Source organism: Ambystoma mexicanum, chromosome 5q (genome assembly GCF_040938575.1).
Source record: "Ambystoma mexicanum isolate Mex_15411 chromosome 5q, UKY_AmexF1_1, whole genome shotgun sequence".
Taxonomy (NCBI): Eukaryota; Metazoa; Chordata; class Amphibia; order Caudata; family Ambystomatidae; genus Ambystoma; species Ambystoma mexicanum.
Window position 1 is genome coordinate 493,054,696 of NC_090933.1, and position 17,533 is coordinate 493,072,228.

At 45.2% G+C, this 17,533-nt stretch overlaps 1 protein-coding gene across 1 annotated transcript in view; it reads left to right on the forward strand.

Moving 5' to 3' along the window:
• The window catches only part of LOC138497459 (desmoglein-2-like), a 289,004-nt gene that overhangs the window by 120,158 nt on the left and 151,313 nt on the right, over nucleotides 1-17,533 (forward strand). Inside the window, exon 6 of the mRNA XM_069620959.1 lies at nucleotides 3,776-3,936. Coding sequence (XP_069477060.1) covers nucleotides 3,776-3,936 — 161 coding nt within the window. The remainder of the gene's footprint in view (nucleotides 1-3,775; nucleotides 3,937-17,533) is intronic.

A 17,533-nucleotide genomic window follows, 5' to 3' on the forward strand; every position in this document is an offset into this window, starting at 1 on the left:
ACAAAACAACAAAACCCAGGAGAATGATTCCCATCTCCTGGATAGTTTTCCCCAACCTCCGTATATACGTTTTATATGGTGTCTGGCTATCTTTTGGATTAGTTTATACAGTTCATCCGGAGGACTGTTCCAAGTCTCTGGTTTCTCTTTCTCTTCCCTTTGAAAACTTCTCTGCGTTCTTGGCTTTTAAATCTCTGACTATGTTTTTCTTAAGTGTCTCTGAAAATCTCTTTGGGGCACATATCGTATACCCAGTAATTATTCCTATTCTCTTGGCCACTTTAGGTATTGAGTTGAGAAAATTGAGTTCCATAATGGTTCTCAGTTTCCTGATTCTCTCTTGTGTCACTGAGATGAGTTGGATGAGTTCTAGGATGGGTTTCACCTTTCTTAGTGTAGGGCCATTCACTGGGACGAATAGGTTGACTGTACTCTTTATTCCTGTGTTCCCTCCCGGGTCTACTGCCATCTGTTAGGTGGGTTTTCCTAAAGTCCACTTGAGGTAAGACTTTATAAAACGATCCCAATGGTATACAGATCCCCAACTCTTAGTATCAGTCTGTACTACTCATGGAACCTTGGTAGAGTGGCAGAGCAGTCAGGCCTATCATAAGAGGAAGATTCGAGCTGTAGGTAAGTACACTGAACCCAGTTAGTAAAGCAGATCAAAGAAACACACCAATACATTTATATAAAATGTATATTTACACAATTAATGTTTTAAAATGCTTAGATAACTTAACCAACATACATAGGAATACTATAAAATACATTTGAAAGGTCACTGCTTAGTTTGTAGTTGCTCATGGTTACAATTGTTAAAAAGTTTGGCACTGATGACATTCTACTATATTATTGCTAATAATGTGGACTCGCGCACAGAGATATACAGTAATTGTATTTAGTTGGCAAAACCACATAAGATAAAGTCTTTTTCAAAGGAAAACTGTCGGTTAGTCAAACAGGATTAGCGCAAGTCCGATCCCGAGCTCTATGTAAAAGTCAGTTTGGGGAGGGCTCAAAGTCTCATAAAGCAGCAGAACAGCAAAGGTTATTGTGGATACTTTCAGCTTCTAGCTAAGGATACTAGAAGAATAAGTCAACGGTGGACCCTGTGAAAGGACTCGTAAAAGGGACAAAAGCTGGCAGCTTGGGAGAGTGGACACCCCTACGCAGTCCAACATTCTGGAGCGACTTCTTGGATTAAGGTAAGCAATACATGTTCTCCCCACAGCGCCTTAGGTTAGCAGAAATGTTTGTGGCTGGATTCTCCTCTGGATAGCAGCGATGGACCCAATGTCCAGGTTCCTTGGTCTGGTGACGAAAGGCAGGACTCTGATTGGGATTTCTCAGCAGCAGTCTTGAGGTTGGACCTCTGGCACGGATTGCTTCAGCTTCTCTGGTCATTCTGCGGTTTTGGCACCTTCTCTGCAGCACCAACAAAGGACAGGATTCGCCCGGTCAATGTTTTTCGATTCCTGGAGTCATGCACTCTTTTGAGGGAACTTGGATAAGTCGGATTGTGTCTCTGGAGGTTCACCTGGAGCTCAACAAAGACTTGGACGGATTCAGCCTCGGCAAGACGATGCACTATGATTTTGGTCAGAGGTCTCCTGGTATTTACGGTTTGCAGCTCTGTAACGCCACAGCACCACAGGAGATCACTCAGATTGTAGATTGCCTCGGGCTGGTTGGTCTCACCAGCCAAAGGGAAGGAGTCCTCTTCGGAGCTCTCCTGACGCATAGAAAACAGGGCCAGGACAGCAGTGGTCACTTCAGTGTTGCAAAGGGTCTGCAGGCGTCTCTGATAGTAGTCTTCAGTTACTGCAGTTTCCAGTGGTCGACTTGCCTTTCACCTTAGGAACATCACCTTTCATTGAGTTTCAGCACACAATCTCTCTCAGCAGTTTACAGAAAGGGTCGGTGGCTGTCCAATCAGGACAGCCAGACCCTAAGTGGGAGCTGCTTCAATTTAGGCACTCTGGCAAACAAAGGGCAGGGCAGTGAATGACTCCACCCCCACTTCTTGCCTGTCCAGACACATTGGAGCCTAGGCGGGGACACCCAAGTGTTCCCTCCTAAGGCAAAACACATAGATCTCACCCTCCCAGAATGGTAGAAGAAGGGCTAACCATGAATAATCGCGCTAGAAATGGTGAAAAAGAAAGGAGCCGCCAGGTTAGTACTTAAGTGGCTCTATTGTGCATAACCCGGACTGTGAATACAGTAAAAAGTAACACAGTAGTTGGTAGAACATGTCCACTGCCACCAACCATAATTAAAACGTTGTCTGTGACTAAAAAGTCACAGGAGCAGAGAGAAGGGGGATATGGGGTATCCCCTTGGCACTCCACATAAGGTGGTGTGTGCCAATCTCTGAGGATAAAGTTTTAGGAGGGATACAAAGTATCCCTCTATCCTTAAGAACAGTAGTAAGGATTAAGAACGAATCTCGAAGGAGAACCCAAAGGGTTCCCAGCAACACTGTCCATAAAGAGCTGTGTGCTGCAACAGTTAAACACAGATGCCTTAAAAGAGATATGAAGGAAAGTAGACTCCATAGTAAATGTAAAACCCAGAGAACAGAGTTCCAAAGGATAGAGCCCATAAGAATGAATGAGTGGAAAAAGGCTCCATTCGTTAAGGATATAAAGAAAAAGGTCCAGAAGTCCAGTAAAAAGTGCTGGTGGCCTCACTAGGAGAGGGGATGCAGCATAACAATGATAAATCTCCCTTGCACAGTCCCCATTAACTTGTTTACCACAGAATGTTGTCACCGGGCCTGCTTGCAGGGTAGGGATTTCACTTGGAGTCAGGACAGCTTCAGCTTTCAGTCTCTCGTTCTGCTACTTGTCTGCGGGTCTGTGGGGCCAACGTCGCAGCAGTCTCATGGTTGTTGCCAGCTTGGACAGTCCACCTCTCAAAGATCTAAGGATAGAATGGTGTCCTAACTGCACTTCACTAGGAAATATGTGCAATTGTAACAATACAAGAATTCATAGAAACAGTCGTTCAGTACTGACAGTGCTCTGGACTGGTCACTTCCCCCACACGAATTACCAAAACCGGCAAGAAAGTAAAGCATAAGGCTTTACTTGCCTCCAAAAAGTCATTAAAGGATTCAAAACAAGCAAAAAAGGGTGTCCCATAGAAATCTATGGAGAGAAAGGTGCAAAAACTAAATGTTTCCTAACCATGAGTAAGACCTGTTTATAGCAGGATGTAAATGGAAGACGGACAACAAGCAATACTTGAAAATAAAATGTTTAACATTTTGTCAATTGCCCTTATGACAGAACTAATTTCTATTGTATATGATTAGACAACTAGCAGTTTAGTTGGCACTTGTATGATCCCTCTATGCTGCTACTTCTTGTACCTTGGAACTCTGAGTTTGTTCGTGCTTGGTGGAGCCTTAAAAATATGCTTGTTCAATGAAGTATATAAAACTAGCTCAGCAGTTGTTGGAACATCTGCCATATTTCCCACTACAGGGTAGGACCCGGTCCTCCCATGCCCTTCCTAGTATATTCCTGTTTCACCCTTGTGCATATTATTTGTTGACGGTCAACATCGCTCATCAATTTCTCCAGGCTCTGGGTATATCCACCTTGCTAACATCTTCCTGAAGTATTGCTTCTAACATGCTTGCAGGGACACTGGGCATTTCTGATAATATTTCGTACAACTTATTCTATTTCAAAGGCAATGATTTTAAAAATAAATGGTACAACTTCACGTCTGCTTTAATAACTTCAATTGTGTTTGTTCTTAGATGCTCTGGTGATGACAATCAATGCAACAGATGCAGATGAAGGATTAAATGCTAAACTAGCATACAGAATTATTTCAGATGACCCGACACAACCACAAATGTTCTTCCTCGCAAAAAGTTCAGGAGAGATCCGCACACTTGTGGCTAATATTGACAGAGAGGTAATGAAATGGAATGCATGCTATATTGTTTCCATTGGATGTGTCGCTATTATGAACCATGTAGAGAGGTGGTTTCCTTTGTTATTGCTTTCTTGATAGAGGTCCTGTGGTAGTGCTGGCAAGGGTTTGGGAGTTAAAATAGTATCCCTCCAATAATTGCTGTGATCACCCAAACCGGAGACGTCAGATGAAAGTACTGTAGCTTCCTCCTCCTTTCTCCTTTTATGGGTCCCAGTTGGGACTGGATTTGAATATAGGAAGGTGGCGAGAGATTGAGAGTGCAGTGAACTTCCTACTAGTTGTTTTAGCTCAGAGGAAAATCAATCCTAGTAAGGGAGACGACGTGGGACGCTGACATAATGGCAGGCTTCCGTTTCATGTACATATTTTAGCTAAATTCAGCAGGTCAGAGTAGCAGTTTTTAGACAAGTTGACTTTTCTTGGGGGGGTGGGGGGAGTTCAACGTAAAGGTCGAGGTAAAAAGGAGGGGCATACAATGCCTAAGGAAGAACACGTGGAAATAAAGTTGACTTGCCAACCTCTTCAGCTAATGGAAACTATGCTAGCCACCATTAGGGGCAAGTATCTGTCTAAAATTAGTTAGAAAACTGCCAAATGTGTTCTATTTTCCGAATTTATCTTCCTGGTTCTGGTCTAGTGCTATCAATATTACATCTATGTACTATACTTCCGCAGGACATTCAGGCACTTTAATTATTTTTCTCTAATCCAAAATTACCATTTCAGCGGCAAATATCCGTCAGGACAGTTTTTCTAAAGTCCAACTAAGAGCTTCATAAAACCATACGTCTGAGACCATACATATGCTCCATTCTTAGTACAAGGCTGTACCACCTAAGAATGTGGTACCCTGGACAGAGCAGCCAAGCTTATTTTAGGAGGGAGAGAGGTCTGTAGCTTGTTACAAAGACATTGTAGCATACATAGGGTCCAAAGAAACACTTATGTATTGTAAAAGGGTCTATTTAAATACAGGTAGACCAAGATAATTCATGGGTAAGTAAGTACTAGAAGATCATATAAACACAATCATAAAAACCAACTCAATACCTATGGTATGCAAGCCAAGGTATAACCTTATTTAGAGGAGCAAGACGCAAGTCCAGGTGAGTCAACCTAAGGTTATACATTCAGAATAGTAATATACGATTTATTGGGGAATAAGACGAGGTTAGATGTCATTTTAGAATACAATCCGTATTTCAAGGGTAGTTGACCCTGTCAGTGATGCAGTGACACTCAGTTATGAAATCCCATAATACACCAACCCTGTTACAAGTATACCTTGAAACATTACTTTTTAGAGCTTAAATCAGAGCTAGTAAAACAACTCATATACTTTCTGGAGGTGCCTCGAGCTACTTGATGAGAAGTGTGCTCACTCAACTATTTTAGAATGCACTAAGCAAATCAGGGAAAGCAAACCCCTGTTACCTTGAAATACATTGTGTCTTTCTAAAAGTGTAAGTAAATGACCTATTGTACCTTACTATCCGCTACCCATTATCTAGTTATACGCAGTATACTTTTAAGACATGTATAATACAGTTCCTAAGATAAGTAAGAACTTTATGAAACTATTTTAGAATAGCTCCAAAGCAATTCAGGGAAGCACAACCCAGGGTTACAAGTTTAGAAGAGCAACAGTTATTCAAGGTAAGACCTATACACTGTTTAAAGGAGCCTCAGCTACTTAAAAGTAGGGCTGTACCCAATACTTAAAAGTAGGGCTGTACCCAATAGCATGTTTAGTATTCGTCCGAATACCGAATAGTTTGTCAACTATTCGGACGAAGCTGAATATGAAGCCGAATAGTTGCTTTATTTAATAAATCCTGTTCCAAACTTCAAAAAACACACTTATTAAAATAACGCACCATTTTAAATGCATTCTATACTTTTATTTCTCTTCATTGTAATTAATGTAGCATCTTTATTTAAAGTATAAAACCAGAAATAAAGCAGATTTAGCCCAAATGAAGGGACCAAATGTACAGAAGGTTGTTACATATTCAGTGCCAGTTAAAGTAGGAGGCTTCATAAATGCAAAAAGCCTTCCTTTGTGAATCAGATGCATTGCATTCTCTATCCAGTTGCAAAGTCGATGCGTTCGTGTTTCTAAAACCTCTTTGCAGCTCACATAGAAATATATAAAATGGTTCATGTTGGCTCATGCAGGACACAAGTCAAGAAGAAATCTGAAATGCGTGAACACATCTCAATTATTCACCCCACCCAAACAAATGATGCTCACTTTTCACTTATCCTAGCCACTCTTTCTCGCCAATACACAGACATATGCAACTTATAATTCCTGATAAAATATCAGATAATAAACTCTGGACTCAAGTCCTTAAAAAAAGAAAAGGGCGGACTATGACGTACGCAATAGGAAGTGACATGACAGGAACTGAAAGTATATATGCACATTTCTATCAGTATGTTTTTTTCCAACTGAAAATGTGCACATTGCATATAAACATTCGCCAAAAGAAAAGATGTTCCTGTATTGTTGCAAGCTAAGTATAAAAGATGAGCACCTTTTTTGTCTAAGAATCTGTAACAAAGCATGCCCTTAAAGAGCAGATTACAATACAGGATATTTTTCAGCTGTGTGATAGCAATTTGTCTGGTCTAATTCTATTCAGTTTTGCAAACTGAAGTCTATATTTGCCTTTCTGAGTTCATGTTGCATTGTATTCAAATGAGAAAGTCAAAGTATTCGGCAAGAGCCAAATAGCAAGAAACTATTGGGCCGGAGCCTAATTTTTTTTCTGCTGGAATTCGGCCGAATACTTACTCGAAGCTGAAGTTCGGTACACCCCTACTTAAAAGTAGGTATAAACCCTAAGACGGTTTTAGATCTGTATAAAGCAGACCAGGGAAAGTAAAACCCTATGACACACTTTAAGAATGACACAATGTTATTCAAGGTAGGTAAACCCTATTGGTAAGCTTTTACGCTCATTCAGTTAAGCAATGATAAAACAGTACCAACACTTCTGATGCTTGTTAATCTGCTTAGAATCACATGCTGTGCATATGGTCTAACATCCCGTGGTAACCACAGAGTATTGCATCTCGTCTTTCGGGGACCGAAGGGGGACGTCGGCATAGGCGTGGCTATAACACTATCCCTATCATGACGCCGAGGTCCCTCAGATTGTTTTTTTCCGCCCAGATAACCGGTCGCCCCATTGCAGAGCTCTTCATAAGAGACATTGGGCCTCATTACAAGTCAGCCGGTCTGGAAACAAAGGTGGTGGCAAATCCGCTGCCACCGTTGTTTCCAGACTGGCCGATTCCGAGTCCTGCAGGTGGGAGGTGTCATTCCCGCCAGGTCTGACCCGGCGGGAGTAACACCACCCGCCTGCAGGTGGACGTGGAAACACCGGCTCTGTCATAGACGGAACCAATGTTTCCGTGGTCCCCATCCCCATGGAGTCCTATGGGACTCCATGGGAATGGGGATTTACAGAATTCCACCTCAAGAATTACCAGGTTACCGGGGTTGTATTGCCTCGGTGATTCCATCAATCACGGAGGCAGAATGGTATTACCGGTCCGGCAGCAGCCTGCCGGTTCTTCCGGAACGGCTACTGCTGGACTCTTATTGAGGCCCATTGTTTATCCTTGTTTCCCGGTGCACAACTGATTTTGACAGAGGGCCGAAAGTAACTTACATGATGGCTATAGTGGGCCAAAAAGTAAATCTGGGTGGGGCGGTAGGTGCGGCGGGGCTCGGCGTGGCAGGAGGCTTTTTCAACCCCCAATTTTCATTAACACATGGAAAAAATACGTTTTTGATGTGTAGCGATTTTTATTTGTATTTCAAACTTACATTTTGTACTTCACATTTTCCATTGTTATAATTTATTTCTATTTAGTTATTGCATATCGTCTGTTTAATTAAATTATATATATTTTATTGACCCTTGATTGGATATTCCGTTATTTTGGACTGCTATACTTTGCTGTTTGGGTTGCCCAAGAGGAGTATGGCCTTCGTTGAGTCAGGTTTCCACAAAAAGCAAAGGATGTAAATCTCCTAACTGTGCCTGTTTTTAGCTTTATTATTGGGTTCACTCTTGGAGTATGGCACAATGCCCCATGGCCCCCACCCCTCAACCAAACACTGCCCCATGGCCCCCACCCCTCAACCAAACACTGACCCATGGCCACCACCCCTCAACCAAACACTGACCCATGGTGCCCACCCCTCAACCAAACACTATGCCCCATGGTGCCCATCCCTCAACCAAACACTATGCCCCATGGTACCCATCCCTCAACCAAACACTGTGCCCCATGGTAATCCCTCCCCAAAGCAAACACTATGCCCCATGGCCCCCACTCCCCAGCCAAACACTATGCCCCATGGCCCCCACTCCCCAGCCAAACACTGTGCCCCATGATCCCCACCCCAAGCAAACACTATGCCCCATGACCCCCACCCCTCAAGCAAACACTGTGCCCCATGACCCCCAGTCCCCAACCAAACACTATGCCCACCCCCACATACAGACTAACAAGTGTACGTCATGTACCCATACCGACCTGAACCCCCCCACCCCAACTCAGCATAGAAACTCACAAGCATACACCATGCACCCATACTACAGACCCGAAACCCCCACCCCCAACTCAGCACACGAACATACATCAATACACTATGCGCCCATACAGACCCGGACCCGCCCCCCCCCACGCTCCCCAACTCAACATACACTGAACGTGCACACAACATACAATCGGGCAGACCTGACACCCTCCCCCGCTTCTCAACAGGACAAAGGCCCCACTCACACTGAACGTGCTCGAAGGCAGGCCAGCTGGAACGCTGGCGAGGTCTGATACTAATGCTGGCGTGACAAGGCTGAAATGCTTTCGCCATCAAGCCTTATTGACCATGCCAGCCATAGTTTTGGCACTCCATTGGTGCAGCACACACGCACTACTTGGCTCGGAGGAGCTACGTGATGCGTGCCCTGAGCCAATGAGGGCCAGTGTTTTGTCCGGCCCGGAAGACAACAAAGACTTTTCCTAATGGAGGGTGGCCGATGCTGCTTGCGGGCCGCCCTCCATTAGGAAAGTCTTTGTTGCTGCGGGCCGGAAAAAACAGCAAGGCGGGCCGCAACTGGCCCGCGGGCCGCAAGTTGTTCACCCATGCCCTAAAGTCACTTTGGCGGTGCTTCAAGATACTACGAAGACTGCGGGAACTTTCGACGATGGTGGACCTCGACGCCTAAGATCCGGCGGCAGAGTCATCCACGTGGCCAGGCCCTCTGGCCGGCCTACACAGTAGGGAGAGAGGGGTCGGGTGGTCATATCTTTTGCTATGTCTCTCCTCTTTCCCACTCTTTACCCTCTACAGGACAGCTGAACATTTCTACGGGTTCCTCTGATCTTGCAGATCAACAGCCTTCCCTGCATCCGCAGCAGCGTATTGCGACTGGTCCTTCGAAAATCGAGGGTGCTACTTCAGAATCACATTTGTCCGGCGAAGCGCCCTCATCCGACGCCCCCCCATGGCCCGGTAGGTGAAAAAACTACTGCTAGGCCTCCTTCTACCGCTATGCCTATGGCACGCCCCGGTTGGCCGGACATCGCCTAAAGGATCATCGAAAAGCAAGGAGTGTGCCGCGGACACGTCTGAAGACGCGCCACAGCACCCCGATGCTTGCAAAGACTATGAGGATAGTCGGGAGCCTTTATCTAGCGCTATTAATAAAATTCGGCAGCAAAGGCAATTCGCCATCAAAGGCAAGAGATTTTCCACCTTTTACACCTTCTGGTTAATCTAAATGAACCAGGGAAAAATGTAAAGGGTGCATGGACCGCCAGGAAAGGATTGTGTCGCTCTAAGAGCATCCTACACCCAAGAGACCTTGTGAGGGCCCTCTTTCTATGTCAACCCTAACATTTCCTGGAAATTTCCGGGACCATTTCATTTCTACCCACCCTGAAGACGAAATTCAAATGTGCACATACCAAGATATCTATGATGATGATGAGGAGGAGGAAGAGAATACCTTCCTACAAGACTATACTGCAGATGACCAGGCGGATTCCAAGGACAACTCGGTGTACACTCAAGTTGATACGGAGCCATGGGCACTCTACTCACAATCGGGACACAGATGTCCTATGTGTGGACGCCCCTCCTTCCACCCCGGCCCGCCAAGCGTCACCAATAGATGATCAGATGGCCTTTAATGCAATCTTAAGGAAGGCAGCCCATCACTTTCAGATCGCCACCCAAGAAGCCATACCTGAGCAAGATTTTGTGGAGGACATTCTTAAAGAAAACCCCCCTCCAGTCAAGCCATCCATCTCCTTAATTCCATTAAGAGGAGACTGGCTCCTTCTCTTGTCACACCAGCCCAGGGCAGTCAATCCAAGGGTGGAGAAATTATTTCGGCCATGGCCTTCAGACCCTCAATATATTAAAGGCCACGCCATCCACGATTCCCTAGTGGTCACCACCACCTGGAATCGGGCGGGAGTACCCCTTGCTACGGGAGAAGCACCTCCCGATAAGGAGTCTAAAAGATTATATGCCTTGGGTAAACCTGTTACCACGACAGCTGCCTTTACCACGCGCATAGCAAACACCACTTTGCTTGCCAGTTATGCTGATGCGCAATGTAACCTTCTACACGAAGGTCTCCTGTAGGTGCCTGAATCCACAAGATCCAAATTACTCGCCATCGTGGCTGAGGGCAGGCAAGTCAATCAGAATGTTTTAAAAAACACTCTGGATACTGCAGAGACGGCAGGAAGATCCATGGTGCATGGCACTCTGCTGAAACGGCTTGCTAGGCTGCTCTTCTAAACAAACCCATTGAAGACTCGCATCTCTTTGGTAAAGCAGTCGACGATATTTTGGAGACTGCCAAAAAAGAGCATGAGACTTAAGTCACTGCAACAGATCACACAGAAACCCTCCCCCCAGAGGGGAAGCGGTTCCCACCGGTCCTTTCGAGGCCAAACCCGTTCCGTCCAAAACATCTACAACACGGGAAAGAACTAAAACTCAAACCAAGCATCCAGCACCCCCGCCAACTATCCACCTAGGGGTCAGCGACGCAGGAAAGGCAGAGGCCCCAACTCCAGGGGTACTGCAGCCTCTAGTCAGAAATGATCCAGGTCCCCTCCCATGTCACCCCGGTCGGGGGGCGCTTAACATCTTTCCTCTCGGCATGGAAGGGTATTACTTCAGACCCGTGGGTTCTAAAGACGGTCGCCCACGGGTACTGCATGGAATTCGCCCAACCTCCACAGTTCAGACCGCCCAAATCAAGACGCCTGACGCTAGATCTGAAAATCCTGTAACAAGAGGTGGAAGCACTTCTGGAAAAGGACGCCAAAGAAAACACGGGTATTTATTCAGTGTACTTCCTTGTACCCAAAAATGACCTCACCATGCACCCTGTACTAGACTTGCGCCCAGCAAACAAATTTGTCAAACCTCAAAAGTATCGTATGGTAACTCTGCAGGAAGTAATTCCACTGTTGAAACAGGAGGATTACATGGCAACATTGGGCATGAAAGATGCATACTTTCATATTTCAATGTTGCAGGCGTGCAGAAAATACTTAAGGTTCATGATAGAGGACAAGCACTATCAGTTCAAAGTACTCACACTGTGCTAAGGGTGTTTACGAAAGTCCTGGCAGTGGCAGCAGCACACCTGCGCAGACTATCCGTCCCTCTCTAACCTTACCTCGACGACTGGCTCATAACAAGGAATTCTTACGAGGCATGCCTAAAAAATACACAGAAGACAATAGACCTCCTATTCAGTCTAGGATTCTCCATCAATTAGAAGAAATCCAGCTTAGACTCCAGTCAAGCCAAACAATTCCTAGAGCCTCTGATTCAGACAAAGGAGGGTCTTGTCTTCCCCTCAGAGGGTTCAGAACATGTTTTATCAGATCCCTCAATATGTAGCCAGTCGGGAAGTGACGGTACGCAAGGCTATGCACTTGCTAGATATGATGGCATCATGCATTTATTTAGTTCCCCACACGCGGCTGCGCATGCGTCCCATGCAAGAGTGGCTCAACAGCCAGTGGTGTCAGGCCAGCGGACAATGGGAAGATCTGGTAGTTCTCTCGCCAGCCCTTGTTCTCTCTCTGCAGTGGTGGTCGAGCGAAAACCTCTTGAAGGGGAAGACCTTCACCACCTCTGCAGTGGAAACCACTCTCACGACAAACTCATCTCTCCCAGGGTGGGGGGGGGGGGGGGCCTCACCTACTTCAGCAGACAGCGCATGGAGTGTGGTCCTCACAAGTAGCATCCAACCATATAAATTTGTTAGGCTTTTAGTGCCTTGAATACTGCTAATTGCTCTTTCAGACTCAACTACAAGGGAAGACAGTCCTGGCCCTGACAGACGACACCACAGCCATGTACTACCTAAACAAACAAGGGGGCACACGCTCTCGAGGGCTTTCCAAGCTGTCCCAAAACATTTGGATGTGGGCTCTCAAAACACAAGATGTTCTGTTGTCCCAACATGTTCCAGGGGAACTCCATCTTCTGGCAGACGTGCTCAGCAGAGATTTCCCACTAATACGAATGGTGTCTACACGAAGACATAGTCTTCAACGTCCTCGCAGAATGGGGCTTCCCAGAGATAGATCTGTTTGCTACTCAGGAGAACGCCCAATGCCAAGACTACGCCTCTAGGTACCCCCAGACCCGCTCCAAGGAGAACACCCCCCCACCCCCCCTCAGTAAAACTACCCTGCAAGTACAACATGTTGTCTCAGGACAGAGGGGGTGGAGACCCTACACCCTTGCCCACAAACTCTGAACTTAGCCGCCTGGCTCCTGAGGTCATAGAGTTTGGACACCTTCAGCTTCCTCAGAGATGCATGGACATACTCAAGGAAGCTAGGAAACCTAACACACGCTATTGCTATTCCAGTAAATGGAACCGCTTTGTCATCTCAAGTGCGTCAATCCCATCAGTTGCTCATCCACACACATTGTGCTGTACCTAACCCATTTGTTAGACTCAGGACTGGTCTTCAATTCCCTAAAGGTTCACATAGCTGCCCTCTCAGCCTACACCAGGTCACAACAGAAATTGTTGTGGTGGAAACTACCGGTTATTAAGGCTTTTATGGAAGGGGTTAAAAGAATCTATCCCCCCATTTCTCACCCAGCTCCTGGATGGGATCTAAATGTGGTTTTAACCAGAGTCATGGGATCTCCCTTTGAGCCAATGCATAAAACAAGTCTAAAAGACCTTACTTACAAAATGGCCTTCCTAGTGGCTATCGCTTCTATTAGAAAGTTCAGCGACCTACAGGCCCTTTCTGTTCTAGACCCTTTTGTTACAGTCTACAGTGATAAAGTGGTTCTGCACACTCATCCCAGATTTGCGCCTAAATTAATCTGGAAGTTCCATGTGAACCAATCGATCAAACTACCCACTTTCTTCCAGAATCCCACTAACATGGCCGAAAGAAGCCTACACACACTAGATGTGCGCAGGGCAGTCATGTTCTACCTGGAAAATACAAAAGCACTGAGAAAAACAAACCAGTGTCCGGTGGCAGCTGGCACAGAAGGGGATCATGTCTCCAAATCAGCTATCTCAAGGTGGATTATCAAACGCATCACACTTTGTTTCTCTCTTTCTAAGAGAACTGCCCTTCAAGCCTAGAGCGCACTCTACTCTGGACACTTGGGCTTCCATAGCATTAATTGCAATGTTCCCCTAGAGTCCATTTTCAAAGCGGCAACCTGGAGTTCTGTACACACCTTTACAAAACACTATTGCCTAGACACTCATTTTAGATCTGGTTCTCAGGTGTGGGACAAGCAGTATTAAGACATCTTTTCTCTACTGTTCCTTCTCATAACTCACCTCCAAGTACTGCTCGCTAGTCTATGCAAAGCATGTGATTCTAAGCAGATTAACAAGCATCAGAAGACATGTATTACTCACCGTAATAGCATTACTGATGATTGTATCTGCTTAGATTCACATGCGCCCATCCTACCTCCCCGCTCGGGGTGGAAGGAACATTGGCATCTTACTACTGTCTCTCTTCATGTACTCACTCACAATAGCCTGGGGCTCCCTCATGGCAGAAAAAATACAATCGGAGGGACCTCGGCGCGTGATGCATTTTGGGTACACTACACGTCACGATAGGGATAGTGATACAGACACGCCTATGCCAACGTCCCCTTTCGATCCCCGAAAGACGAGATGCACTACTCCGCGGTTACCACTGGGTGTAGGACCATATGCACAGCATGTGAATCTAAGCAGACACAATCATCAGAAATGCTATTACGGTGAGTAATGCATGTTTTATTAATTTTTAGAAGGGAGAAACACCATTCAAAGTTAGTAAAGCAACATATACTTTTAAGAGGGGCGACTCAACTCAAAGGTAAGCATAAACTTAATGACGCTTTGTAACTTCTTATTTTACAGAGATAGTGTTACCACAGTAACATCTTTAGCAAGTAAGTAATTAAGTCAGAATCTTTTTATTATCCAGTGCGTCCCTAGTTTATTTCATGAGTTCTCTGAGGCAGAAGAGGAACCCTGTGGTATAGGTGCCAGCTGTAGGCAGGTTGAGATGGGGTTTAGTTGCAGGAAATTCAAAGTTACAGAGGATATCTTCTTAAACAAGTAAGTATTAGCTTCAGAGTTTAGTTAGTGTTCAGGGACTTCACAGAAGGCTCCTTATAGGCGTTCCAGCATTAGGCCTGGGCAAGTGATATGGGCAAACTCCCAAGCACACACATCACCCACTCAGCCTCACAGGATGCACGCCAGCCTTAAGGTAAGTATTACCCAAGCCCACACAGTACATTAGGAGAAAATAAAAGCTTTGGAGTAGATGACTTCAGGATGCAGCAGCACAACACCCGGTCCCTGGATGGGAACCTGCAGCAGTAGTCGGACGAGGCTTCCAGTAACGGACACTTCGTGCTTTCTCACGGCTTCACATATTTGGTGCCTTTTTACAGCAGCCAGATGAAGAATGAATATTCCTGTTCGGATTCTCTTTGGTCCTGCACTCTGATGAGGGTACTTCAGTGATTCAAATTGTGTCTCTGGAGGCCCAGCAGGAGTCTGCCAAAGTTTCAGCTGTATTCGGACTTCGGCAGACCATGCACTGCACTCAGGCTCGAGTTCCCAGGGTATTAGCAGTTTGCAGCCAGGCAACGTCACAGCATGTCGTGGGATGGCGCAAAATGCAGGTGTTCTTGAAACTAGTGGATCTCTGGATCGTAGTCATCGCATTCGGGACCACCACGTCAATTGGAAGGAAGGGTTGCATGAGACTCTTGTTACACAGCAGGCTCTCCGGTTGCTGGATATCGCTACAGACATCTTTTCTTCAACTTCCTATTCGGTTTCAGCTCCAGTGGTCGACTTGTCAGCAGCTTCCAGGTTCAAAGTATTTTTCAGTAACTACAGCACAGCTTTTGTAATCTCTCTCTGCACTTTGCTGAAAGGGGCTGTCTGGCTGTCCAATCAGGACAGCCAGCGAGCCCCCCACTGGGACGGTGTTCCTTTCAGGCAAGGTGAAAGACAAAGGGCAGCAGAGTTTTGGACTCCTACCTTGCGTCCTACCTTCTCGGACACTCTGAAGCCCCTGCAGGGAATACAAAGGATTCCCACCGAAGACAAAACTTCCACTGAGGTCGTTCCTGCCTACAATGGCAGGGGAAGACGTCGGAAACAACAAGGATACTTCAAAATGGTGAAAAAGAAGGAACCCCACATTCTAGCAGAATGGTGGCCATGCTGTGCATTACCGAGGCAGAATAAGCAGCCTGCAAGTAATGTAACTAAGGTAAAACTACTGCCATCAGCCATTCAAGTAAACTTGCAATTGTAACACAAATGCTACAGGTGAGTAAGCAAGGGGATACATTGTATCCCCCAGCACTCCACTTGAGGTGGGGTGTTCTGGCTCACTATATAAAATGTAAAGGGGGATGCTTTGGAACATTTCTTCACCCAAGTACATTGAACAGAAATTAACAGGGAAGCCCAAAGGGGCAACCGAGCCTAAGCCCAAAAGTTATACGAAACATAACTCCAACCATACACTACAGAGACATAAAAAGGTCACCCATAAAGAGTCAAAAGGTCTGGGAGCATAGGCCAGGAAGATTTATCATTAATATAAAAATCTTACCTAACAATATCGTCACAAACTTTTTGACCCCATAGTTCCCTGGCATGGGTTGTTACAGTAGAGTAGGTGCTATATTGTTTAGTTTTCAGGTCTGACAGCGGGGGTTGTCATGCCTGCACATGCATGCTGTATGTGTGATGCAAGTAGGTGTCATTGGTCAGGATAACATACTTGAAAGCCATATGACCTGTGGATTTGAATCTCCCCACCAATGGTTTCCTGTTTGATAATTCTTCCTCTGCCATAATTAATTCTTTGTGCTGTACAAAGAGATCAGCAAAATGTGCTTGATTTGCAGTAGCCTTAACTAACCAGCAAAATCCATACTTCAAACCTTCAAATTGTTTATTTTTACATGTTTTTGAATTTACTTCTGTGGGAATTGCTCTTCCCACATATTTTTTCCCAAAGTAGTGTTACTAGATGCTACTCTTTGGGTGCATCCATGTTCTATTTCTACGAATCAAATATCTGAGATGTTCTATGCCTCGCAGCCATCAACTCCCTTTCCAACCCTCCTTAGTTTGGCATAGTTGACATTAAATGCTCATGGCTCAGTTTAAACCCTTTACCAACTTTATAGGGTTAATGTGTTGTGGGGGCAGAAGGGCCCAAGTATTGAAAAGCCAGAGCTGCTGCCGGAACGTGGGATATGTTGCCACAGCAACACATTAATGCATTGAGTCTTTATTGATGACCTTGCTTAATAACAGCTTCTTGGCAGCTGGTTACTTTGAATTTAAGAAAATAAAGTAAAGAAAAGCACTAGCAGAGATGCAGTATGTTTAATTATAGGCCATTTTGGATCATATGGCCTCATAGACTGAGGGAGGGGACGTCATTATCCCAAGCCATAAGGACTACTCCCGAAGTCTGTAAGGCTATAGCACATGGTGGAAGTAGCACTGCATGTTTTGGAGTTTTTGTGGTGAAGTAAAAATGGTGCTTTAGAAGTGAGTAAAGTAAATGGACAAACTGAGCTAGTAAATTGTGGTTGTATTTTTTAAATACCATGTCTTCATAAGTTAAGCATTTTAATTGCAAATTGGTTGAACTGGACAGGTTTAAGATGAGCATGCGTTAGATGCCATTTTTAAAAGTACTTGGTTTATCTATAAGAAAAAACATATCAACTGTTTTCTCTTTCATGTGTTAAATAGCATGTTGTGGCAAACATATACCTTCCAGAGAGCTAGTGTCTTGTTGAAACAAAATCTTGCCTGGAAATTGCTTTGCTGTTTCCATGTCTCTGAGAGACTGTTCCGAATGCCGTCAATACCAGTAGTTATTAAACATTCTGATTGGCTGAGAGGAGGTCAATAACGATTTTCATGTGCTAATAACAGTTTACAATTTGAAAATAAAAATGGAGCACCTTTCGGCGAGTTGC